At 42.7% G+C, this 27909-nt stretch overlaps 1 protein-coding gene across 2 annotated transcripts; it reads left to right on the forward strand.

The window, feature by feature from the left end:
- On the forward strand, positions 1–27828 carry JAM2 (junctional adhesion molecule 2). 2 transcript variants are annotated; one of them, XM_083438641.1, is made up of 9 exons: positions 1–280; positions 9411–9476; positions 14208–14318; positions 15857–16009; positions 16740–16945; positions 18437–18539; positions 19240–19351; positions 24874–24904; positions 26189–27828. In XM_083438641.1, the coding sequence occupies exons 1-9, from the start codon at positions 226–228 to the stop codon at positions 26219–26221; spliced, it is 870 nt and encodes a 289-aa protein (XP_083294767.1). In that variant the 5' UTR covers positions 1–225; the 3' UTR covers positions 26222–27828. The 2 variants fall into 2 exon arrangements, with proteins under 2 accessions (XP_083294767.1, XP_083294768.1); XM_083438642.1 differs by lacking the exons at positions 24874–24904; positions 26189–27828 and adding an exon at positions 23213–24449 and having other exon boundaries at positions 56–280; positions 19240–19347.
- Positions 27829–27909: the final 81 nt, after the last annotated feature.

Below are 27909 nucleotides of genomic sequence, written 5' to 3' on the forward strand. Positions count from 1 at the left end.
ACCCAGCGGAAACCCCTGCCCATCTCCCCGGCTCCACGGGAGAGGCGCCGTCCCCCTCCCCTGCTCGAGGTGCCCGGGCGGAGGGAGGGAGGGAGGGTGGAGCCGGAGAAGGCGATCCCCCCCCCCACCCCGTCCAGCTGCGTCGCCAGGCTCTCTTTCCCCGCCCCCGGCCCCTTCCCTCGTGGGGGCGAAAGGAAAAGCGGCGAGCCAGCTGTTGCTGCGAAGATGGCGAGCCGCCGCGTCTTCTGGCTGCTCTTCTGGCACTTGGGCTTCCTGGGCTGTAAGTCGCTTCTCTGTCTTGGCCTCTCCTTCCCCGTAGGGCAGCGGCTCTCCCTCTTTCTCTCCTGGGTGGAGAGGGCGCTCAGCTCGCCTGAAAAACCCCAAGTCCTTCCTCGCCGCCGCGCAGCCAAGTTCGCCGCCTCCTTGCGAGGAGCATCTGGTTGTTTTTTCCAGGGAGCGACGCCAGCAAGTGGCTCCCTCTCTTTTCGCTTACCTCCTCCTGGTAGGGAAGAACAACCTCGCCTCTCCCGGCTTCTCTGGGCTGTCTCCTCTTCCTCTCTGACTCTTCCTACTAGGCGGTACTGCCGCGAAGCAGAGGACGGGGCTCGCCCTCCCCCGCCCCAGCCGCCGCTCGATTTGATTTGATTAGCGAGGCCGGCTGGAAACGCGCTGGCGGCCCCCGGAGGCAGGCGCACGCGGCGGGGAAGCCGAGGCTTAAAGCGGAGCGGCGCCTGCTGGGGGTCTGTTAACCAGGCAGGGCCGCAGGAGGGCACCGGGGTCAGCTGGTGTCAATTCCCAAGGCGCGCTTTAATTGAGAACGCTGCAAACTTAGGATGCTCATTTGCCCAAAGCGTTTAAGGTGCATGGGCGTGTCCCTTCACACTTGCCTTGCTTCTAAGCCTGTATGAGAATTGGTTGGAAGGAGACTGCTGTGCACACCGACTGTGGAGTGAGACCCGTGGAATCTGGGGAAAGATAGCTATTATGAAGGAGTTTGGGGGTATTTGAGATCTGGGGACCAGGGGCTCTCCACATGCTTTTGTCCTCCACAGGAGCCACAGCCAACATCACCTGTGGTCAGGACTGTTGGGAGTTAGAATTGCAAGGGCCTCAGTTTCCCTAGCCCTATTCTAAAGTGTGTGTTGAAAGTGGTTGAAAGTCTTGTTTTGCAGTTTTGAGACATAGAAATCTGGCTTTATTTTAAAGTGGGATTTCTACTTTGTTTAGGAGAGGGGAAATCCTGTACATTTTTACTTGCGAGTTGGCTCACCTGAGCTCAGTGGGACTCAGTTCTGAGGCAACATGCCTAGGATCTGGCTATAAGACTTACTCCAGGCTGCCTCAGCCTCAGCCCTCCAGATATTTTTGGCCTACAACTCCCATGATCCCCAGCTAGCAGGACCAGTGGTCAGGGATGATGGGAATTGTAGTCTCAAAACATCTGGAGGGCAGAGGTTGCGGAAGCCTGACTTATTCCCATGGAAGATTGCAGCTGTGACACACAAGACTGGATTCACTCCGTTGATTACTGTGGACTCACAGCGTTTTCAGTGCTGGGTTGTAAATCCATATTCGCACAAATCAAAGCCCGGATGTGAACAACTGGAGTAGGGGGAAGCTGTGAAAAGCATGGTCCGGGGAACTAACTTCACTGTACTCTAAGACGGTAAAGTAAGCACACCTGAAGTTCCAGAGTTCAGTGGTGCTTTCTCCCAAGTACGCATAGGATTCTGCAGCCATGCACCATGAACCTAAACATTTCACTTGAGACTAAACCTAGAGTTTAATGGAACCTGCTCTCTGATAAATGTGCCTTAGGCAGTTAACTTGGAAGTAAAATACATTGAACAAGTGGGCTGTACATTGGTTGCATATTGTGTGAAGAAATACAAAAGAGACTTGTGGGCTTGGCAACTATATTATTTATTACTTGACCTAAACCACTGAGCCTTGGGCTTGCCAATCAGAAGGTCACGGTTTGAATCCCGGTGATGGGGTGAGCTCCCGTTGCTTGATCCTAGCTCCTGCCAACCTAGCAGTTCGAAAGCACATCAAAGTGCAAGTACAGTGGTACCTCGGGTTAAGTACTTAATTCGTTCCGGAGGTCCGTTCTTAACCTGAAACTGTTCTTAACCTGAAGCACCACTTTAGCTAATGGGGCTTCCTGCTGCCGCCGTGCCGCCAGAGCACAATTTCTGTACTCATCCTGAAGCAAAGTTCTTAACCTGAAGCACTATTTCTGGGTTAGCAGAGTCTGTAACCTGAAGCGTATGTAACCTGAAGCGTATTTAACCAGAAGCGTATGTAACCTGAGGTACCACTGTAGATAAATAGGTACTGCTCCAGCGGGAAGGTAAACGGCGTTTCCGTGTGCTGCTCTGGTTTGCCAGAAGTGGCTTGGTCATGTTGGCCACGTGACCCGGAAGCTGTCTGCTGACAAACGCCAGCTCCTTCAGCCATTAAAGCGAGATGAGCGCTTGCAACCCCAGAGTCGTCCACGACTGGACTTAACGGTCAGGGATCCCTTTATCTTTACTAAAGGAATTGTTGAAAAAAAATGGGGGGGGGGAAGGGAAAGGTGCACAAAGTGAGATTTTGATGTGCCTGAAACTGAAACTTTTAAGAGACTTAAAATTTTATATCACAATTCACAAGATTATTCAAAATGATTTGCGTGCTAAAGCATTTTCTTTTGTGTTTCAGAAAGATAATCAAGCATTGTTTTGATACTTAATCTTGCAATTTAAAATAAATTCAGCAGTTTCAGATTCTGTGCTTTTCATCTTTTCTAGAAGAAACCTGTTTTTGAAAATTGAAGTTAGCCATTTGGGGGAGAGTTGCATGTAGTTTTGCCTAGGGTCCAAAATAACCTGGCACCAGCACATTAAAGCAAATTCAAAGCACATTATCTCCCTCACAGAATTATGGACACTGTAATTTACTCCTCACAGAGCAATTCCCAGCAACCATTAACAAACAACAGTGCCCCAAAGGACTGGTCTTCAACTCGTGGGTCACAGCCTGATCCAAGGTGGGTTGCAACAGGAGCACTACCACCCTGCAAATGTATGGTAAAAGATTAAGAAATGGGTCCCCAAATGCATGTATGGGTTAAAAGCCGGTCCTAGGTCTGAAAATATTGAATATATGCTTTAAAGGTATAACAACATCTTTAAACATCCACATCAAATTGGTTAAGGAATCAAAACATTCATTCCTTTTTAGGAGAGTTATGAAACATAAGGGGGGGTTGTTTTGTTTTTATTTTTCTTAAAAAAAGATTGTCAGAGCCCCTGAAAGCAAAAGTAGTATTCATGAAAACAATCAAAAGCATGCCCTCAAAGATTATGTTTTCTGTTGATAAATATAACTTCAATGAAGATAAGAGGGGGGAAGTGGAGAAAAACGCCCCACCCAAGAACTGTGTTGAACACAGATAGGTGAAGCCAAACCACACAGCTGTGAAAACAATGTGTATTGAAATATGTCGGATATCTGACTAGTATGCTTGTGAAGCTTTAATTCCCGGCAGATTTGGTACTTTGTACTTGTACACTGTAGTGATTTCAAATTGATGTGATTACTGGAAGAGTTGATATGTTTCTGCTTTCATGGCTTAATATAATTTTAGAAATTGTTCCCCGTCTGCATTTTCCCTGTCCCAAGATCCTTCCATAAATCAGGATTACACCTATCAATGAAAGATATCTTCCTCATAGCATTTTTCACACAAGATGCAAATTACTTTGATATTGTGTTGGGAACTGATTTTAATCTCAATTAAGCTTTGTATAGTAAAGAATTGTTCCAGAGCTATCCAAAGTTTATAAGCTCAAATTGTATTGTTATGAATCTATGGGTGCAAGACACCCTGAATTCTGGATTAAGTTGGTGTTAGAATTTAATTAAGGTTGGGCTGTTGGAACAGGGAAGTAGCAAGACCTGTGTGTGTTTAAGATGTGTGTTAGCTGCTATTAATCCTCTGGAATTAGCGTATGTGGAGAGACAATTAACCTAGGCAAAGTACAGAAGTTGTGTATCAGCCATCCTCTTTAATCCAAGGCAATCAATACAAAGCTAGTTTTGTTTGAGGCAATAACCTGGGGGGCAATGATCCATTAGCACAACAAAGCATCAAAGAACTAGGTGTAAGAATGCAAAGACCAGGGTTTAGGTTAGCAAGCGCATAACAGGTGGGATGTGGCAGGGCAGGGATGATGCTGCTGCCTTTGGAAGAAGCTGGTGTCCACTTGGGATGTGATGTTTGAAACCTCCATAGTAGGCACTGGTTTTATATGTGCGTAATTAAACCATATATCATAAAGACACCATAGTGGAATGCATCCACTGTGAAACTTGAAACTCCTAGAGCTGTATCCGGCTAAGTTCTACTCAGAGCTGTTGTTGGCATCCGTCTGTCTCAATGGAGTGTGCCTCCGAAGGTGAAGTCAAACCACTGGAGAATCAAAGAAATTAATGGACTTGCTACTACTATTTTTAAGAATGCTACCAACTTGATGGACACTTTCAAATCCTGCCACATATTTACAGAAAAGCCAGGCTGGTAGTTGCCAGGGACGTGGATGCATTGCCCTGACAAGCCGTTAACTCTCAACCTCCAGTTTTTCAATGATGGTAATGATAATAATGGTTGTCAAATACTGCACACTTAAAAGTGCTACATAAATGGTAAGCCAGGATAAGTCTTGCTACATTTGACAGTACTGTAAAGTGCAATTCTCTTCTGCTTTGTTGAGAAGCTTCATGGGCTCTCTTAAATACTAATCCTGGATCTGAACAAAGAAAAGTTCTCAGCATTTTTTGTATTACCCAGTTTTGTTGCAAAGCTGAGGTAATGCAATCTGCTGCAGTTTCCTGAGTCTAAAGCCCTGCAGGAAAAAAGCCATGAAGGTTAGGGTTCTTCTTTGTAAGATCCTGGGTCAGCGTGCTAATATTCATGAATGGTTTTTCTACTTTACTGCCTTTGTAAGAGCTTGGAGCAGAGAGCTGCATAGCAACGGAGGCTTCCTTAGAGATTCACCTTCAGCGGCAGGCTCTTCCTTTTGTATAAAAGAAGGGAAGTGAAAAATGCAACAGTTGAGGCCACTTAAAAGTAGCACCGTTAACCCAACAAATGAGGCACAGAGCAAAATGCCGTGCTGCTGTGCGTTTTCCTGTTTGCCTTGCCATTGTTCTGTGTCATCTGTATCCTATCTGCCCTGTGTGTGTTTGCTTTTCGTATAAACAGTTGTTTTTAAAAAGACCTAAATAAGGGCAAGAGGCTTGAGTTGAAAGTTTGCAATTGTTAGCTTACTACAAAAAGTGCCAGTTGATCTTTATCATACAAACATTGCTTTCTGTTTTTAAATATTTTTTTTAAAGGAAGATTACATGACATTGTTTTTGCATTATTATGTAAAACTTTAAGGGTTTAATTCTAGATTCCAACAGTAGTTCAGGGCACTGCAATGCCTACGGAAGGCAAGCTGGAGCTCCACACTGGATCACATGCTTTGTAAGCACATAGTCCCCCATACGTCTCGTTCAAGGATAGCTAATGTAGCTTCCTCAAATGTTGGCAGCAGGGCCAATGGTCAGGGTTGATGTGAGTTGTGCTCCGACAATGCTTGGCAGGCCACATGTTCCCAATTCCTGATGTAGTGGGTGACATATTGGTTGCTTAGTTATTTTATTATTAATTACATTTCTATACTGCCCATCATCCAAAGATCACAGGATGATTTACAATATAAAAATGCAAAAAGCACATACAATAAACAAACAAATACACAACAATACCCATGGTGTAAAAGGCCCTAGATTGTTTAATTAGCCAAAGGCCTGGAAAAAGAGGAATGTTTTTGCCTGGCACCTAAAGATATGTAGCAAGGCTTTGAGAGTCAGCTTGGCTGGAGTCTGTTTTGGAATCGATAAATTACTGGCTACCAGTGCACCAACAATATCTGAAGGGCCCCGTGTTGGCTAGCTTTGCTCTAGTTCGTGGGTAGGTAAACTAAGGCCTGGGGGCCAGATCCGGCCCAATCACCTTCTAAATCCAGCCTGCGGATGGTCCAGGAATCAGTGTGTGTTTGCATGAGTGGAATGTGTCCTTTTATTTAAAATACATCTCTGGGTTATTTGTGGGGCCTGCCTGGTGTTTTTACATGAGTAGAATGTGCCCTTTTATTTAAAATGCATCTCTGGGTTATTTGTGGGGCATAGGAATTTGTTCATTCCCCTCCCAAAAATAGTCTGGCCCCCCACAAGGTCTGAGGGACAATTCACCAGCCCCCTGCTGAAAAAGTTTGCTGACCCCCTGCTCTAGTTAAAGCATCTTCCATGGTATAGCTGTAGAAGAGATGTCTGGTGGGTTGCTACCTCTGAAGAAGCTGTTCTGGGTTTGATGTTTCCAATGGTCTGGGCAGTATAACGTGTACCGAGTCCAGTGTACTGTGTATTGAAGCCAGAGAGCCTGTGTGCTGAAGCCCAGATGGCTTCCATAATCTAGTCAAAGGGTTTCATCAAATACTGCTGTTCCACTAGCACAGCAGACTACCCTAATGGGACTTTTCTCTCCTTTTCTTCAGTTTCCCATGCACCATCAAAATCTGCTCCAAGGAATTGGAGAACTCCCTGCCCCAGAGCAGATTATGAGGTTGTGCAGAGAAGGGAGATGAAAGGGAAACCCGATTGTACAAGTAGCATTCTGCATGCACACACACCCCAAAGTACCTGGAAGGTGTAGCAACCTTGGCAGTGTGTAGGATGGCTGTAGTCAAATGAGGAAGTAGTTCTTCTATCCGTAGCAGCTGTACAGGTGAGGAAATTTTGGCCACTGTATCTTTCCCTAGCACATCACGCACCAACACAAAATTCTTTCCTCTACACAATTATTGTACACATGATACATTTGTTGTACAATGGTGCAACAGGGTTTGCAATCTTAGTGGATCTTGCATTCCTGTAAAAAAAAGATTAAAGACATGATGCATTTTAGTTTTGCAGCCATTTGGACAATATTTGCATTTTTAGGCTTCATAAATTGGCAGCGTTTCCAACAACTTTGTTGCTATGGAAATAAACTCTGTGCAGCTCTTACAATAGCAGTGTAAGTCGATTATTTGTAAGACACTAAGCTTTTTTAAAGACGCCTGACCCCCATTTATCTATTCATTGCCAAGAAACAGAAGAGGCAGCAAAAATCTCAAGCCTGGTTCAAAGTTAAGTTTGGGCATTTTTATCCTGTTGATGCTTACCAAAAGAAACTGAAAAATATTTATTCAATTTATAAATCAAAAGCATTATGGGAAGAAAAGGGATCTTTGTGCAGAATCTTCAAAGTTTTCTGTTACTGAATTGTGTCCTTAATTCATAGATGTATGAATTACATCTATGTGCTCAATGAACTCAGTGCAACTCCCACTGAAAGCAAGCGGTTAATGAGGTTGGATGGGTCTTGAAATCTCAGTTTCTCATTTCACCTCCCCATGCCCCCACCCCGGTTCTGTCTTAAATTCAGTTCACCACATTCCTATATCAGTTGTTGGTGGTTGTTTTTTAAAAATTCTCTTGAAAATATGTCTTTATTTTAATGCATGTTTCTCTTAATATACACTTTGCATGCAATTTTGCCTAATAGGGTGTCTTTTTTTTGACATTTTCACGAATGTAATGCATTATATGTACGCTTTGCCCTGATATGCACATTTTTAATACACCTTTTTGAGGTTGATGAACTGCCTTGCAAAATTTGCAGGACTGTGAATTACAAAGAATAGCTGTGCTTCAGTTTACTTGCTCTTTTGGGAAGTGAGAATTGGGTAGATCCAGATTAAAATCCAAACCAAACTGAATTTCTTCCCCATCCTAGCAGTTGATAATGTGTGCTGGTAAAGGTCCAAGCTTGCAAGAACTGTGCACATACATCTCAAGTCCAGGATGCTTTCTAAATACATATATTAAAAATGCATTACCTTACATGTGATTTTGTGTGTGCATACTGGAATCACAAAAAAAAATAAAAAAAAATTGTTTTAGCTTTGAAAAGTTCTAGTCAAAATTTCCCCACCCCACCTTTTGCCTGAGCTTTCTTGTTATTTAATTCTCAGTGATGTGTATAAGGAGTCTTTCAGTTAACGTTTTTATAAATGTCTCTGTTCAGAATTCTGGAACACATTGACAGTTCCTAAAAATGTTTCCAAAGTAACTGAAGACAAAGGTGAAAGTTTGCATGCATCTGTTTTTTCTCCTGAAAATGGCAAACAGTCAACTATTTTAGTACTTACTGGGGTGGGGAAACAGTACTTACTAGCAACCAGCAAGAAAAGTAGTAGAAAAAATGCTGACTTTTGAAATATATGTATATTTATTTCCCTCTAATTATACTGCCTGTATTATTTAATAGCAGCGGTGGTAAGACTAACTGTAAATTGCATAGTGGAAACACACATTTTATTTAATGCACAAACACATGCACACATTTCCTAGATTATTTATTAGTTTAAATCAAAGTAGAAAAATGGTGGGGAAGGGGTAGCCAGAAAAATGCTTCATAACTTTAGATGAAAATGTGTAGTCATCTTTAGAAGCAGTAAGCTTTAGATGAATTGCTGGTATTCAAAAAGCCTGATGCATGCAGCCCAGATTGGTTTCCGTGGGACTGAAGTGCAACAAACTTGGCCTGGATCCAAAAGAGCTGTTAGCACACTCAGATGCAGAGTGTCATTAGAGGGAATCACCACACTTGGTATGGTCTGACCTGTAAATGGGAGCGAATCGTAATATTTATGGAAGGGATCTGAAATGCAGCCCCCTAAATTGAAAGGTTCTCAAGACTTTCACCATCCCTATTGGATAATCCTCAGTCTTCCCTGAAAAGACCAGAGAATATCATTTCCAGTTGCACAACTTGGCTGCGCAACTTAGAATCATTGTTGAGCCATAGTCATAACATGAAAATTATAACCTTCCTCTCCCTCTGCCTTCTTTGGCTGGTTGAAGTATTGATGTTGAGAATTGTGCGAAAGGATGTTGTAGTGCAACAGTACAAAAAACTGCTTATCCCTGGTGTTGCTCAGCTGAAACCTGAGTGATTCTTTTAAGGGCAATTTACATTTCATCTGATCCGATGTTTAAATACTATGATCCGGAACTGTACCTAGAGTTAAAATACAGTGTACATTTGGCACTGATGCAGGTGTATGGAAATAAGAGTTGCACTTGTAGATTAAAAGAAGAAAGGGACTCTGAAATACATTTGCACATGCATGGTTAAAAAAAATTAACTAGTTAGTTTGATCTCCTTTGCAGGCAACATGATTTAAGCAAACAGCCCAACTGTATGAATGCAGAGGACATTTACTTGATTGTGAATGGGCTTTGCAATGTAAAGGCTTTCTTTTTCATTTCAGATTATAAAGCGTATGGAATCGTCGTAGAGACAGACACGAAAGATGTTACAGCAAACGAATTTGAGGGTACAGTATGTGTATGACTGTGTACGTCTTGTATTAATGGATAAGTGAAAGTCCTTAGATGAATTTTAAAAGGCTGTTTGATAAAAATGCAGTGGAGTGATGCAATGGATACAGCAGCAACAAAATGAAGTTGGATTGTATATATAAAAAAAGTAATCCCATTTGTCCCCCTCAACTGAGTGTCCCCAAATCTATTCTATTCCCAAGCCTCTGGAGCAGATTTTGTGTGCATGTGCGGTGGGACGGGTTCAGAGAAAGAAGAGCAGGAAGAACTTTGGTTGCATAAGCAGAAGTCCTTGCATAAACAGGGTGACATTGTTACATACAAACCTGTGGGTGCTTCCAGACAGGTGTTTGGTGTGAAATGGATGTTTCAAGTTTTTTGCAATGTCTATACAATATCATTGGCGTTGAAATGCCAGTCTGAACATTTACAATACTGGTAAAGGGATTATTTGCGTTTCTGAGAGAGAAAGTGAGGCACAAATGCATTTTACAGGACCAAATTCATTAATTATTGGGCATTAATTATAAGGACCTATGCTTAGGACCAGATCCTGAAGCTGAGGCTCCAATACTTTGGCCACCTCATGAGAAGAGAAGACTCCCTGGAAAGACCCTGAATGTTGGGAAAGATTGATGGCACAAGGAGAAGGGGAGAAGAGAGGACGAGATGGTTGGACAGTGTTCTTGAAGCTACCAACATGAGTTTGACCAAGCTGCGGGAGGCAGTGGAAGACAGGAGTGCCTGGCGTGCTCTGGTCCATGGGGTCACGAAGAGTCGGACATGACTAAACGACTAAACAACAACAAATGCTTAGGACCTACGGTTTCTGAAACTTTTGAAATACAAACAAAGAACTGGCTCAAGCTGTGAACCTAGGGGGTAGGAAATATGAAGGCTTGGCTCCAGGCCTTCTGTACACATACTATTAATATTCTCTGCCAGTGCACAGCCACAGTGAGTGTTCTTTAGGGTCACAATTCATGCAGTGTAAAGGTAAAACCATACAGACTTGGCTGTTGCTCTTCGTGAATGGAATGTGCCCCTGGGAGTGCTTCCAGAATCGTCTGCAACATGCACAGCAGGGATGGGGAAACTTTTTCAACTTGGGGGCCACATTTCCTGCTGGGCAGCCTTCCAGGGGCCAGATGCCAGTGGTGGGCAGGACCAGAGGCAAAAGTGAACAGAGTGACAAATGTGAATTCTGTACTTGTACAGTAGGCTAGCTTCTTCACACACTCACATCCCCCCTCCTCTGTCCTCCATTTGTGCAAGCAAGAGGCATAACCAGAATTAAAGAACTTACTCTAGCCCAGCAAAAACAGTCAAGGAAGGTGTGAAGCAGGACTGACACGGGGTGTGGCCTGGAGTGTGAGGGTGTGGCTATTGAGGGTGTGTGAGTTGAGGAGAATCCCATGGGCCAGATACAGAGGTGTGGAGGGTCATATTTGGCTCCAGGTCTGAGGTTCCCCACCTATCATAGACAGACTCCATTGCAGATGTGCATGGATTCATGGACAGAGAGGTCAATACGAAAAGCTAGGCGATGACTCTAAAATCACAAGGTGCCTTTAATATAACGAGAAGAAGCTATAAAGGGAACGTGTACTCGCAATGCATGGAACTCTGTACACAACCCTGTAGAGCTTTGGGTGATTGTCAGAATCATGTGCTTTGAGTCTGTTTTAACAATTATTCTGTGAACAAACATTTTCTCGCTCTCTCTTTCTGTATTTTTCTTTTCATTTCCCACCCATGTGTGTGTATATCTCTGCATGTTTTGTTTTGTTTGAGTATCTTTATTGGCTGTTCTGCTGTGGACTGCCAAGAAAGGTCACTTGGCATCGTTTAGGCTGTTATCCCCTTCCACAGCATTTCCCCTTGCCAGAACAAAATGGGAACTAGTACAGTGTGCCAACTGTAACAAATATAGACGACCTGATGTGAAATAAAGAACATGGGTCCTCTATGGAAGAGTCAGTAATTGTGTTAGTCCAGTCGTTTTCTGAGTTAGTGGCTTTGCATTTGCTGTGATTGATTTGAAAGATATTACCGTAAATCCACACTTAATGTTTGTCCCATGTTTTCTTCTGTTTGTCCCATGATTTCTAGACACAGGTCTGATGAGTTTTTCTTTCATTCTGCTCCTTTCCCTGGGAAAACCCACTGTTTACTGCTGAATCAATCCACAAACATCAATCCACAGAAAACCCTATTGATGTTTGTTCTGATTCAGCAGTAAACTGCAGGTTTTCCTGGGGAAAGTGGTGGAGCAAAAGAAAAACCTCCCAGACTTATTCCTAGAAATCATATTACAAACAGAAGTGAAGATGAATCATTAGACATTGTACTTCCTCTTGACAGTTTCTTTCTTTGTCTTTTCTGGATCTATTTGTTATTGTTTTTTCAGAAATATTTCCATCTGTCCTTATCCAAATTCCATTTTATCTTTATTGCCAATTCTCTCATCCACACCCTTCTCAGATTTGCATTTTTGTTTTTCTTCTTGAGTGACCACCCATATCAACTATTCATTCGTGTGTGTGTGTGTGTGTATCCCCCGGTCATCTACAGTTTTGTGCTTTTATCTTTCTCCCCTTACAAATATAAAAGTTTAGGAACCCTTTCCCCCCCTGGAGAAATGCCAGGGAGAAACTATCTTTGAAAAGGTTTGTTAGGCTGCATGAACAAGAGCGAAATAGCTTCCCCACTGTGCAGATTTGAAATTCTGAAATCCCATATCCCTCCTCTCGTTTTTAATTCTATAATATTAGCAATATGAGAATCAGCCAAATAAAATACTTGTAAGAATAGAACACAGTGGTCTCGTAACTTTCTTTCTTAAAAGCATAAGAAAACATTAAGAAAAGACTACTTGATGCAGGCATTTCAGGAAAGACACCACCTATTCCGCTCAATCAGAACTTCGGAAACAAAAGCATTTCCACTGCTTTGCTGTGGAAGTCTGTCATATGAATGTTGTTTATGATTTCCTGGAGCAGGATAAGATCCCATCATTAGAACTTCTTTTAACATGCTTTTGAAAGGCAACAAATGTTCTTTTGGGTGGAGTGATATGGGGCTTACATGCACATTGCCTGAGCAATATGGGGTTACATTCTAATTGATTGAGAAAGTTTCCAAAATGGCCACAACAGTGCGTGTGTAAATAAAGTGTCCTGCTACAATTTGCAGGCATCAATAATATAACACAATAGCTGGCCAATTTCACCACCTAACCTTGTAGCTGCTTTTATGCTCAGAATATGTAATTGCAAAGTATGTCTTTCATTCTTATTCTTTGAACATTTGCAACATGGAAAGTTGTAGGCGTGAATGAAGAAATGAGACTGTACATGGAGTTAGACTTTAATTATAGGGAGCCAGGCCAGGCCACTGCTGGTACCTGCTGCCACTGCTGGTACCTGCCACTGTACACACACATCATGTGTGCATAAACAGGGAGGAAAAACTATTGGGAACAAGGTCATCTCCCACAATTACCTTTGTGGGGACATTGTGAGTTTTCCCCACACTAATAAACCACAGTCAGGAAGCCAAGAACCTTGGCTTCTCATCATAGTTTGTTTGGAGTCAAACAAACTACAATTCTTGGTTCTGACATAATCCTAAACCAGGGATTGTGGTTTGTTGCTCCTGCTTGTGCTAGGAGAGGGAGCAAAGTGGGAGATGTCTGCATGTTCACATTACACATTAACCATGGTTTACCATCATGTGTGAACACAGCTAATCAGGGCTGACCCAAGACATTTTGGTTCCTGAGGTGAAGCACAAAATAGCGCCCCTTCCTCGCCTGGGAAGAAGTGGGGAGTGAAGCTGTATATTAGGAACAAGGGGTGAATAAAGATCTACATGTGATCCTTTTCTTGAAGGCCAGATCTGCTGCTGTCGATTCTGCTACCTGAGGTGATTGCCTCACCTTGCCTCATGGATGGGCCAGCCCTGCTGCCAATGAATTCCTTCAAATTCCTTGTTTCTTGAGTATCAATCAGCCTTTAGAGATGAATAATCATTATGGTCTTAGTGAGAAAGATGAAGACTGTAAAATGCATGATGATTCACAACTTGTTTAGTGCTCTTGATGTTTAGCTTTTCTGATGTTTAGCAATTGCTTCGCTTCTTTGGATTTATTTTTGTACTACTGTAAACTTAGGGGCGCCTCTCATCCCACATGTTGTGTCTATACAGTGGTACCTCAGGTTAAGTACTTAATTCGTTCCGGAGGTCCGTTCTTAACCTGAAACTGTTCTTAACCTGAAGCACCACTTTAGCTAATGGGTGCTCCGGCTGCTGCCGCGCCACCGGAGCACAATTTCTGTTCTCATCCTGAAGCAAAGTTCTTAACCCGAGCTACTATTTCTGGGTTAGCGGAGTCTGTAACCTGAAGCGTATGTAACCTGAAGCATATGTAACCCAAGGTACCACTGTATATGGATTTCTTTCTGTAAAATTCCCATGCTACCTGCAGAATCCAAAAGGCTCGGGTCCAGATATCTTAAGAGTTATGCACCAAAATCCTGAATGGGTGCACACTTTGGGCATGATGAGAAGCTTGTGCATTCTGTACCCCAGTGTACACACACAAAATGTATATGGACTGTTAATCTGTAGAGTCATTCTACAAAAGGTAGTTCTGAAAGTGTGCCAGTTGTTTGTAGTGTATTCCAACTCAGAGCAGAAACAATGACGTATTTTTCCCTCTGCAGAGGCATTTCTAAGCTGTAAACACAATGAAGGGAAGGAAACTACAAGAGTAGAATGGAAAAAAATTACCAAAACTGGAGTTACATTTGTCTACTTTGAAGGTTCCTTTGTTGGTAAGAAAATGCTTACATTTATATTTGTGTGTGTGTTTACTGTGCTGCTGAGGGCTTGTGTCCTGCATGTGAAATGTTCCCATGTTCAGGGTTGCATGGAGAAATCACAGGATGTACAGTGTACATGGATTTATTTTTTACTGTTTTATCCAATTCTCCTCCCAAGAAGGTCAAGATGACGTACATTGTTCTTTCCTTCCATTTTATCTTCGCTCAACCCTGTGAGTTAAGTTAAGCTAGGAGTTACCAGCTGGCCCAAGGTCACCCAGCAAGCTTCAAAGCTGAATGGGCATTTGAACCCGAGTCTCATGGATTGAACTTGTAGCTCTAGCAGCCATTTCCATGATTGTGACATCACAATCAACTGTAGAAATAGCTGCTGCCTGCTTTGTTGAACAAGAGCATAGCCTGTTTGGTTCACATGTTCCTTTTAGTCATAGGCACATTTCTTAATAGATAAATCAAATAAAATTGATTTGACTGCCTGACGTAAGATTTATTTAATTAAGTGACATTCCGTGTGTGTGTGTGTGTGTGTGTGTGTGTGGAGTAACTAGTTAACAGAACATACATATTGCATTCTGCTGTTGTAGAGTTCTTGTGTGTCACTGAAAATCTCCCATCCTTTGTTTCAAGGGTTGCTCAAACACTTGAAAGGCAAAGTCCCACATATGTGGCTTTCCTCCATTTTCCATTCGTGTTCCTGACTGTCCTGACTAACCCTTCTTCAAACAGCTAACATCCACACTCAAGCATCCCATTCCATCTGTAGCTTGGCTTACTCTGTCTTGTAGTGCTGTCTGCTGTTGTAACAGTTTAGAGGGAGAAATGAGAAAAAGCATGCGTCTCATGTGTGAACCTGCCTTTAAGTCACAAATTAGGTCTGGCACAAAATGGCTCCTCTGCTTTCAGTGGTGTCATTTTGAGTACGCTCTAAGCATCTGTATGGGGGAGAGAATGGGGTGGGAAATCGGGGGATGAGAAATTAAAGGGGGATAATGCCAGCAGTCACAGCCCTGTAGCATCAACCACAAAACATGTCCTGACAGCCACTAGCTGCTATTTTGCTCTAACAATTTCCCCTCAGAAAAGGAGTAATATGATTAGGATATATAGCAGGAGTTGCCAACTCAGTGCCTGGGAGCCATGGCATCCACCAAGGCCTTCATTTGGATTAATAATGGCATTGATAATAAACAGGGTACTTGTGTCTTTAACAGCTGTATGACTGATAGTGGCTGATAGTTCCCATTTGAAAACATTCTGCTGCAACATATGAAAGCTTACAATGTATTTAAATTGCATGCGAAATATGTGTTTGAGACACCAAATACCTTAATAAACTAGCTCATATGAAATGGAGTGTTGGAAGAGTCTTCGGGAGAAAATAAATATCGTGGGGAATGGCAGGTAGAGAGCCAAACTGGCATTGTATTCTGGAAAACCAGTCTTTTCCCCCTAATTGTTTTATACATTTATAAAGCAAACTTGAGGAAGTTCCTTTCTAGCCATTGCTCTCTGTCTTGATTGTTTTGCAGGTGATTTTAAAAAACGAGGAGAAAGAGTGCAATCAAGCATCCGCATTAAAAATGTGACTAGAAAGGATTCTGGGAAATACCGTTGTGAAATTAGTGCATCCACGGAACATGGACAACAAATAGGGGAAGTTATAGTCTCTCTCTTAGTGTTGGGTAAGAATCTAAACAAAGCTATTTTGAGGTAACACTATTCAGTAGTACATTTCTTCTTGCATTTTGTTTGCCACCCAATTACAGAAGGGGCTACAATAAAGTATCCAGTGTGTGTGTGTGTGTTGTCTTTAAAAGAAACCCTCTGTAAAAATAATGTTTCATTTTATATCATTTTATTGTTATCTGAAATGTACACATCCATTGGGCCTGGGATAATTTTTGTTAAATTAACGGTATGAACCAGACTTTAAAGCCAACCATTTTGTAAAGAGATAAGTAGCTGGGAACTAATTTTAGACATTCTGAAATAGATTATTTAAAATGTATGAATGGGGTTGTATCCAGAGTGGACTCACTGAAAATACATGATTAGCTTCATTGATTTCAGTGGATCTACTCTGAGGAGTAGTATTTAGATGTTAGTTTGATACAACCGATTATATTTTATCTCTAGTTGTGGAAGAGAAAGTCTGGACATAATGCACCTTAGATCAGTATTTTGTTTACAACTAAAGATTATATTACATTTCCTGATTCATTGTTGAAACATCTTGAACACTGGCTTACATCAAACTTCCGTCGGACAGTGCCAGAGGCGAGGAACAGTACGCATACAATGTGATGCATAAACCACTCAGTCCAGCTGCTTTTATTAGAGCAACTTGTGAGCAAATAGGCAGGTTTAGCCATTCAGATATTTTACTTTGAAACAGATCATGTCATTTCCTAGTCCCACCAGCTCCTCCTGCTTGTGAAGTGCCCAGCTCAGCTATGACGGGGACAGTAGTAGAGCTACGCTGTAAAGAAAACAATGGTGTTCCTGCGTCAAAGTACAGATGGTATAGGAATGGCCTCCTTCTGCCGGAAAGCCCAGCATTGCGGAGCATTAAAAAAGAGAGACTTCCTTATACCATGAATGCTACAACTGGAACTCTGGTTAGTGAACCTCTGCTCAGTACCACTTATCATTGGACTTTACTTAGCCCAAGAAAAGGCTTAACATTCTGCTGTGGTAGTACTGAGGAAATTCAACATAGTATCAGGACCCTACTGTGTGGTTTTGGTTTTTTTTGCCTCAGAGTTGCATAGAAAGGTACCCCTGCCCGTACGGGCCAGTCTTGACAGACTCTCGGGTTGTGCGCCCATCTCACTCAAAGAGGCCAAGGGCCAGCGCTGTCCGAAGACACTTCCAGGTCACGTGGCCAGCGTGACATCACTGTTCTGGCGAGCCAGAGCCGCACACGGAAACGCCGTTTACCTTCCCGCTAGTAAGCGGTCCCTATTTATCTACTTGCACCCAGGGGTGCTTTCGAACTGCTAGGTTGGCAGGCGCTGGGACCGAACAGCGGGAGCGCACCCCGCCGCAGGGATTCGAACCGCCGACCTTTCGATCGGCAAGCCCTAGGCACTGAGGCTTTAACCCACAGCGCCACCCGCATCCCTAGAGTTGCATAGAGATATAGTAAATAGGACCTCTTTCAGTCACCTTGCATCCTACACGTTGTATATCTTTTGATATATAGCTCAGAACCAGCATGATACTTTGCTGATTCACCCATAGGATAATAAAATAGATTGATGAGTATGAGAAAATGTTAGGAAAATGGGATATATTTTACAAAGCGGAGATACGTACTTATCTCACCAAATGTCTGCTGCAGTAACTGAATTTACTTATCCACACTTCTATTTGGTGATTTCTAAGCATGGGTCCAAGAGGTTTTTCTTTTGCACCGCTGCTTTCCTCAGGAAAACGCGCTGTTTACTGCTGAATTGAGACAAATGTCAGTCTGCAGAACACCCAACTGATGTTTGTTCCATAAACACCTCTTATTTCTGCTACACCCCAATTTTCAGAACTGTTTCATTTCTCTCTCCTCCCCCTAAAAAGGTTGAAAGCAGTTTGGCCAAAAATATTGGTGCGCTGGCACTGCTTTGGCCACCCTCTCCCATCCCTTAGATCAGTTGTCACTGTCAGACTGGACAGTCATTTTGCATTCTGGAAAACTGTGAAATACAGTCATTGATTTTCAAACAGCTTAGTTCTCGGACATTTTGGCTCCTGAACAACACAAACCTGGAAGTGACTGTTCCAGTTTGCAAACTATTTTTGGAAGCCAAACATCTGATGGGGCTTCTGATTGGCTGCAGGAGCTTCCTGCAGCCAATCAGATGCCACACTTGGGTTTTGAAACATTTTGGAAGTCGAATGGACTTCCGGAACGGATTCCATTTGACTTCCAAGGTATGACTGTATTCTAAATCCACTGCATTGATGATGTTGGTGATGATGATGATGATGATGATGATAATGATAATAATAATGCAATGGCATAATGTACTAGAAATGTTGTCTCAGTTTTGACTGCTCATTCCCCCCCCCTTTTTAATATTCTACTTCTTTCTCTCTGTTTTTTTTTATACCAGCTATTCAATTCTGTTTCAAAGAATGACACTGGAGAGTACTACTGTGAAGCTGACAATAAAGTTGGACAGCCTCAGAAATGTTCTGTAAAGCGAATGCAAGTTGGTAAATGTCAAATTCCAATGTGACCAACCAACCTTGAGATGAGAATGTCTTAATTACAAGACAGAGTTAGGAAACAAAAATGTGTTAGTTCACCTTCCAACTTCAAACTCGGTTATGTGGCACATCTTTAAAGGCCCAGTTTGGATGATTAATAAAAAGAGAAAATATTTTAAGCAAAAAAATACATTTTACAGGACACTGCCACAATTTAAAGTAGTTTTTCTTGAAAAAATATACTGGGGGGGACCTAAGAGGGCGGCCTGCAACTAAACCGTTCCCTTAAATAGGCAAGGAGTGGGCTGGTCACAGCCCCTAAACCCCTGCCTCTGATTGGCTTAGCTGGCGCTGTCTCCCCCAGCTGCGCCACAAGATGGCGGCCTCCATGGATCCAAGTGGTCAGTGCAGGACCATTTTTAGAAAGAAGGATCCAGGGTAGTGAGGATTGCAACTTGAAATGCCTTTAGATGCACCTTTGCAGATGAAAATGCAGGGAGCATATAATATTTTCACTAACTTCAGTTCCTGGACCAGCTGTGTAGAGTGATTATCTGGCCATAGTTATTGTAGTTTAACAAACAGTCGCTCTTCCCAGGGCTCTACCATGCCCTATTTGAGAGTGTATATATATATATATCATGAATATTGCCTTCTATACTCAACCTCCAATTTGAAATTATATTTGTTTTGCTTTCCATGCTAGATGACCTTAATGTAGGTGGCATCATAGCTGCGGTGGTCATTGTGGCTTTGATAATAGCTTCCTGTGGTCTCGGGGTATATTATGCACAAAAGAAGGGCTACTTTTCAAGTAAGTGAAACTTCTTCCTTCCCGGATTGATCAGTAAGTTCCCGTGCTTAAATATTTGTGAACTGTGTGGGGTTGTGGGCCGGCAGAAGCAAAGGTGGTTTTGGAGCAGAGCTAGCACACTTGGAAGGGGGTGATAGGAAGGAGGGTGGTGGAAGGGGATGATAGGAAAATAATGGAAGGGGGTGATAGGAAAAGGGGGTGATAGGAAAATAAAAGGAAAGACAACTTTAGTCTTGGAAATAACAGCAGAACCAGCTGCCAGAAAGCAGTACTTCTGGTCTGCGTTGAAAGCTAATGTTTTTTCCATGTGGATGGATAATGAACAGTTCCTGTAAATAAAAGATGCTGCCCTTGTAATAACAGAGAGTTGGAGTCAGCGTTGCATGTTCTGTTTTCAACCCAGTTTTTATTAGAGGGTGGGTAGAGAACTGATGATATACAGTCTTCTTCTGAATCTTTATTGGAAGGCTCTATTTTTTTAAAACCTTTAAGCTGGTGGCAAAATGTCTAAATATTGCGATTTCCCTCAGAAAATCTAGAATTGCTTTCTGACACCCTGCCCCCCCGCTTTTAACAACCTTGGGTATTTTATATTTGTAACTGTTCAATTTGTGGTGAGATTCAGCTAGGTTTTATCCAGGGTAGGCCTATCGAAATTAATGCTCCTAACTTAGTCATGTTGATTAATTTCAGTGACTGTACTCTTGAGTAAAACTTAGCTGACTCCCTAGAGCCAGCCCACCCATGAGGCAGGGTGAAGCAGCTGCCTCAGGTGGCAGAAGTACAAAAGGCAGCGTCCCACTTGACCCACCACTTCTGGTACTTGGTGTTGCCACTTGTCCACCCAGCCCCTGGGGTGGAGAAGATGAGTGTCAAGCCATTGTGGAATGCTTTTCCTCTTGCCAAGTGTTGGCCAGGGTGGTGTTCCACCACCGATGGAAATTGGAAGGGGGGGAGCACAGCGGCAGGGGGCAGGTGGCAAAATGGTGGCAAAATGGGACAGGCTGCCCCTGTGACTGCCATTCAATAACAAACAGTCATGGATTAAAGTTCACTAAATCTTAATCTACACTAGACTGCAGAATTTTACCTCGATGGATTTTTCACATGGTGTTGAATTTAGGTACCATTTAAAGCCAGGATACCTGCAGCTAGTTCAGGCATCACTGCAACAGGCTGGGACACCTTTGTTAGGAAATTCTCCGGGGGGGGGGGGGGAGACGGCAGACCCCCAGTACCTCCGAGTGTCTCCCAGTGGGCACGTCTCTGGAATGGCATGTCCCTTCACTCCAGAGTACCCCTCTGCGACACTTCATATATGAAAAGTGCACACAAGTCTTCTGGCATCACACAGTAAGAAGATAGAAACATCCGTAGGTCTAAACTACGCTTTATTCACAATATATACAGAATCCATAATCACGTCTGTGCTCTCCAAACTCTGGCAGAAACAGAAAGCATACAGCAAAAGCGAAAGTACAGTCCAATAACACTCTCAGACGGAAGAGATAAGACAGTCTTCCGTTCCCACACTCTTCTCAGACATCTCATGCGATTTATACTAATCACACTAGTCAGCATCGGCTACGTAAAATCCTAACAACCTATTCCCATGGCCTTCCTTCATGCCAGTTGGCTTATAACCGTATGGAAGATCCACATGGGAAATGAGATCAATGCAGCTCCCCAGCAAAGAGATTTCTACCTGGCAATATTCACATGGAAAGGAAATTGTTGTTTCCACAATGGTTGCTGTTCTCTGTATCTGATGTTACTGGCACAGTGTGGGACTGAAGCCTGGGACTCCCAGCTGTTGCTGAAGTTGTTTATGTGGTGAGCTTAATGCAACCGAGTCAGGTTTAGTACGTTTCCACAGCCATTGTAAAAAGCCATCAGCACACAGAATAGACAGGACAGTTTCTCGTGGGTTCATTTGCGATATGTAACAAAATATATTTCAGTTGTCTAAAAGCCAGTCAGTACATGTAGACAGTATTTCAGTAAAAGCTCAAACACCATGGTTTCTGCCCTGTTATATCGCGTTGCAAATTTTTGGAGGCAAGTTTTGATATGAAATTTCTGAATTTGATTAGCCAGCTCCCTCTGCTGGGTAACAATGAGAGTGCATCTCCCTGTCCCCCAAATATTTCTTTCTTTCTTTAAAATAAATGTTTTATTTTCCCAGAATCAGGGTTCATTCACATTCCTCTTTGCCCCGTGATTTCTAGGCATGGGTCAGAGAAGTTTTTCTTTCGCTAGGAAAACTAGCTGTTTACAGCTGAATTGGAACAAACATCAATCCACAGAAAACCTAATTGACGCTTGTTCCTATTCTGCAGTAAACCACGAGGGACAAAATACCGTATTTTTCGCACCATAGGACGTACCGGACAATAGGACGCACCTTGTTTTAGAGGGGGGAGAACAAGAAAAAAAAATTCTCCCCCTCTCTGCCCAGCGCCCCTTCAGCGAAGCGGCAGGAGGCGCTGCGCAGAGAGAGGGAGAATTTTCCCCCTCTTGTTTTCCCGCTCTAAAACAAAGGTGCCGTTTAAGGTGCATTCAGGCGGCTACCTTGGAAGCCTGGAGAGCGAGAGGGTTCGGTGCACACCGACTCCTTTTGCTCTCCAGGCTTCAGGTTCCTTTCAACCTGCTCTTTGGGGCTGGTGGGGGGAAGCCCACCACCAGCCCTAAAGAGCAGGTCAGGGACCAGTGGAAAGGCGCAGCGGAGAAGCTGCTGCCATAGTCGCACATCACTTCTCCAGCTGGGAGAGGGTCGCGGGGCTATGGCTTCTTTAGCCCCGCGCGCGCTCTCCCAGCTGGAGATGTGACGTGCAGCTATAGAGGCTCCTGCCATAGGCGCGCGTCACCTCTCCAGCCGGGAGAGGGTCGCGGGGCTATGGCTTCTTTAGCCCCACGTGCGCTCTCCCAGCTGAAGTGGTGGCGCGCGGCTAAAGAGGCTCCTGCCATAGCCGTGCGTCACCTCTCCAGCCGGGAGAGGGTCGCGGGGCTATAGCGTCTTCGCTCCATAGGACGCACACACATTTCCCCTTCATTTTTGAAGGGGAAAAAGTGCGTCCTATAGAGTGAAAAATACGGTAACCATCTAACTGAACAGTGAGCTGTAAGATAGGACCATTTTTGTCCTAGGCGCAATTAGGAAGAAGTCAGGCATCTTCAGATCCCACTTAGACCAAATAATTAAGTAGTAATTTATTGACTATATGTTACTTTGTAATCTAGCAATAAATGATTACTTAGGAATTTCTTGGCAACTTATTTTGTAAGTTGTCTTGAGAAATTATTTTGTATTGCCCTACATACTGTGGAATTTTTTATATATATAATGAACTGACGTGGCTTCCTTTCTAGCATTTATAGAGTGCAGCATAGTCAACAAAGAATTGTTTTAGAATCTTTATTTTGTTCACACATGCAGCAATCTAGTGAGTGGGGCACAGGGGGTAGTGACTGAACATCTAGTCAGAAGACCACATCTGACTACAGATGTAAACTACAGATCACATAATATAATTAGCTTCAAATTATTTAACCACATCTTTCTCACAGAGAAAGGAGGAAAAACATAACCAAGCTACATAAAAGGTGGGTGAATGTATGGAAAAACCCTGCTTTAAATGGTCTTAAATATAACTTTTATTAACACTTAGCTGGGTGATCTGATTGGGAATATCTGGAAAACCTGATGTTTGTCTGAAAGTAAATATCTGCAAGATTAGAAGGAAATATGTGATCATATATTTATGGCAGTTGTTCCAGAGACTGGTGTAAAGTGTGCAGTTAGGCAGTGTGAAATATGGAGAATGGCACTTGCTTATCTTTCTTTTCCTGTTTTTTTATCCCCCAGAAGCACATTCTTCACCGTAAGTATATTTATTTTCCTTTCTGTTTGCCACTTTTGAACAGCTGAAACATTGACTTTAGTTACAACTATTGATCCAAGGATCAATAGTTCTGCACTATTGTGCAGAATCCCTTGCATTAGTCATATCGGGTCGAATCCAAACTTCTCCTTCCATCCACAGGTGATTTTTGATCCTGGATGGAAGGATCCAGCTGACGGTAGAGGGCGAGGAGGCAACTTTTGCCAATTCCCCTCCAGCGCCATCTCCCACACTGTTTCGCTTGTATGTCTGCCTGTTACAACTCCCTGAAGCATTTTCTCAGAAAGCACAAGGGGCTGTAGGGGGTATGGGGGAAAAACTCCCTTTCTCCCTTTTGCTAGCTGGAGCAAAATCTGGATCCAAGCCATTTCATTTCCTAGCCTATAATACCTAAAGCTGGGCTCAGTTGGCTAATATTTTAAGAGGGTTCCAGTCGCCCATTGGCTACTAATTTGAAGAAGCAATAAGGAGGCCTTGAACAGTGTTCCCTATAAAGGATTGCACCATAGAACCATAGAGTTGAAAAGGACCCTGAGGGTCATCTAGTCCAACCCCTTTCTCTGAACAGACTCACTGAAACCAGTGGATCAGATTTAAATGAGTGTATTCTCAGTAGAACAAAACACTGTATACATTCAGTACTTCCCTCACTGAAAATGTACAAGGCAATTTCTTTCAAAGTTCATATGTATATATGCCAATGTTTTCTTTGTTAATAAGAACACAGTGAAACAGCTACTTTACATGGTTGCTAAAGCAATATTGTCTATATTTTGAAACCCATGTAACAGACGTATCTGGATAAAATTACTTATGTTTAAATAAAAAATAGTATAGGGTTTAATTCAATTATAATATGATTTATAATGTGATCTTGTGGATATTGCTTCTGTAACAGTTAGACAAAAAATAATTTAACGTTAAGCCCCAAATTTAGAAATAATACGATTAATTGACTTCTTGGTAAAAGTAAAGGGACCCCTGACCATTAGGTCCAGTCGTGACCAACTCAGGGGTTGCGGCGCTCATCTTGCTTTATTGGCTGAGGGAGCCGGCGTACAGCTTCCGGGTCATGTGGCCAGCATGACTAAGCCACTTCTGGCGAACCAGAGCAGCGCACGGAAACGCCATTTACCTTCCCACTGGAGCGGTACCTATTTATCTACTTGCACTTTGACGTGCTTTCGAACTGCTAGGTTGGCAGGAGCAGGGACCGAGCAACAGGAGCTCACCCCGTCACGGGAATTCGAACTGCCGACCTTCTGATCGGCAAGTCCTAGGCCACCCGTGTCCCTAATTGACTTCTTACATGCAGGCAAATTCCCAGTGATGGGGAGCCTGTGGCCCTCCAGTTCTTGTTGGGACTCTATACTCTCACCGTCCCTGAACCATTGGCCATGCAGGCTGGGGATACTGGGAGTTGGAATCCAATAGCATCTGCAGAGCCACAGGTTCCCTTATCCTTGCGCTAAGCACTGAATCAAACTTTTTTAAAAAAATAAAAATAAAAATCCAAGCAAATTCAGTAGAAACATGAATGTATGGAAAACAAAACTCTATATAAGTAATATGCATGAAATGCCCAGATAAAACAGTATATTTTCTCCCACTTTTGTTTTGCTAGCAGGAAGAACAAAGCTGAAAACAGTGAAAAGGTGAGCATTCTGTATCTATGCGGTAGTGGTACTGGCAATATTAATTCACCCATTATGTCTGCTTCAGGAAGGGTGGAGATAATGTACTTTCTCATGCCACAACTCTAAAGTACAGAACGGCTAAGAGCACAGCTATTCACCCAGACAACGTGGTAAACTGGACTGCACCAATTCAGATGCAGGGAGCAAGGAGGGAATTATCTTTGAACGTTCTTCAGTATAAAAGTGTCCCGTAAAAAGCTGGCTAGCATATTAGGGAAGAAAACTATGCTTGGCTACTATTTACAGAAAGTTGTTTTGAATTATGTCCCGCATAATGTCCCATCTGACCTGGTAGAGAATAGCAAGAGATGCATCAGGTTATTTCTGTTGGCATCTTACTCAGCTGTACGCTCCTCTATACATCATACCGGTAGTTATAGAAAGGAGCATTTGCCAGAAAGAGGCTATTTCCAACAGTCTTGTTACATACTGAATACATACCAGCTCTCAGGAAGGTGCGTCTCCATCTAGTGGCAAGTTCATGAATTTCTATAGCCTTACCCAGATTACATATTAAATACTGTTGTTTTCCCGTACTCCTGATAACTTGTAGGTTCAGTGTTAACACACAAAGCAGTGGTAGATGTCAGCCATACTAATGTTTTTCACACTGCATGACCCTGTGAGAGATGGCTAGATAGGATGGTTTTCACCAAACTCCCTTCTACATTTCAGATCAAGGGGAGGGAGGGACTTCAGTGGGAATCAGTCTGTATACATGGAGGAAGCTTTGTAGTTAATTTTTACCATCATAGTGATAGCATAGAACCACTGAAATGGCAACATGCTTAGGATACAGTCCACATTGAGATTTATTCAGCTGATCTCATGCTCAGGTGGGGATGCATGGATTAAAGAGTGTTTGCTTCACATATGTGAGTCAGCTTGTAGAGTTCTTTTCACAATGATATGGATGACACAGAAAACTGCTAAACCAGGGGTGGATAACTTGTGGTTCTGCAGATGTTGCTGGACTTCAGCTCCCATCAGCCATGCAGATGGAAGTTGTAGTCCAACATTTGGAGGGCCGCAGGCTTAGCTACCCCTTATGTAATGCATAGGACCTTCCAGATGTCTTGGACTCCAATTCCCATCATCATCAGCCAACATTGCCCATAGTTAGGGATAGCTGGAGTCTGCACCATGTGCTTTCATAATTATTAGTGGTGAATGGATATTAGTACAAAACTTTCTACTGCAACTATCTGAATTATCTCAACAGTTCTTCTTTCCGTTCCTTAGGATTTCAAGCACACCAAGTCCTTTGTTATTTAAAAGAAACCCACCCTCTGAGGAACACCAAATGAGCATTTGCTGGAGCAAAATATCAAAGGGATGCTTGGACTCTGTTATATAAATATTAAAGAGTGGTACATGCAAAAAATAAACCAATGGCAAAGCCAAGGCACTATTGCTAAAAGCTGAAGACACACGATTGTCAAAAGTTGTTTTAACGTAGTTTGATAGTGCTTTTCTAACCTGGTGGTTGTAGATTATGCAATTGTAAGGGGTTTCTTACTGTGTAATGTCCCCAAAAGGATAGGAGAGGAGGTGATGAAGTGCACAATTCTAGTCGCCACATCTCAAAAGGATACCATGCAACTAGAAAAGGTGCAACCAAAAGATCAAAGGACTGGAACAACTCCTCTATGAGGAAAGGTGACAGATTTATAAAATTGTTGAGGAAGTGGCTGAAGTACGCCCCCCCCCTCTCATAACTCCAGAACTTCTGTGCCATCCAGTGAAGGTAACCGGAGAGTCTGAACAGAGAAAAGGAAATAGTTCTTTACACCATACATAGCTAACTTGTGGGTTTTGCTGAGCGCAACCAGTTTTGATGTCTTTAAAAGGGAGCTATACAAACTCATGGATGATATGAGTTATAATTGGCTATATATTCTTTTATGATGCCAGTTGCCTGGGAGTAAGTGGAGAGGACAATTGCCTTCATGTCTTCCTTGTGGGCTACCTAGAGGTTTCTGGCTGGTGACTTTGGGAAACAAGATACTGGATTATATGAAGCCAGCCCTCTAGGAAGAACTGTCAGGAGTAAGTAGCCTGATCTGGTCATTACTGCCCTTGGCTCCTTTGGGAAGGATATAAATTTAGTAACTTAAATAATTAAACTATTCAGGGCCAATATTTTGGGCTAGGGCATAGATGCCTCTAAGGAAGATTTGTCCTTTTCTCCATTGTGCAGGTCAAGACAACTGCAACTGCTACCATACTTGTTAATGTTAAGGGCATAATTCTACCAGCAAGCGGGCTGTGGGAAGAACTGTGCAGTAGGAACAGTCTTGACATGTTGACCTTATTTTCTCTACTCCTGCATCCTGGTCCAGGATAGGTAGAACCTCAAAAGACATCATGTGTAGAGTGAGTGAGGATTTTTCCTTGTTCTAGAGTAGAAGATCTACATGTGATGTCTTGCCCTATAAACAACTTTATTCCAGCCTGCTTGTAAGCTAACTTTAAAGGCCTAAATGGCAGAAAGGCAATATATGAATGAATCAAATAAAGAGCTCTGCAGTTTAAGAGCTTTTTACTCATAATTTTTGTGGAACATGATAGGTTCCACAGCCAAGATCAGAATAATATTGTTCAAAGCCGTTTTTGCCTCCACTATTTAAATGTCTTGACTCTTTCAGTCTATCTAAACAATAACAAAATTATGCAGGTATAGGTCTGTTGAAGTGTAGTGTATTCTTACTACTGCTCATTTTTCGCCCCTTAAACCCTATTTATGATTTATTTTCTGAAGACTGTACATTTTGCCTGAGAAGAAATCCTTTTCACCACTCAATGCTAACAAATGCCTTAATGTTTTTTTTTTATAAAAATCTCTTGGATGGTATTATAAATAAATCACATATGCTTTGTTACTAGTGTGATCATGATACTGATGCTTAAGACAAAACATGGGTATGAATGTTAGGTTTCTTAAATAAAAAAAAAAGCAAGAC

This window comes from Podarcis tiliguerta (genome assembly GCF_965153285.1).
Source record: "Podarcis tiliguerta genome assembly, chromosome: 4".
Lineage (NCBI taxonomy): Eukaryota > Metazoa > Chordata > Lepidosauria > Squamata > Lacertidae > Podarcis > Podarcis tiliguerta.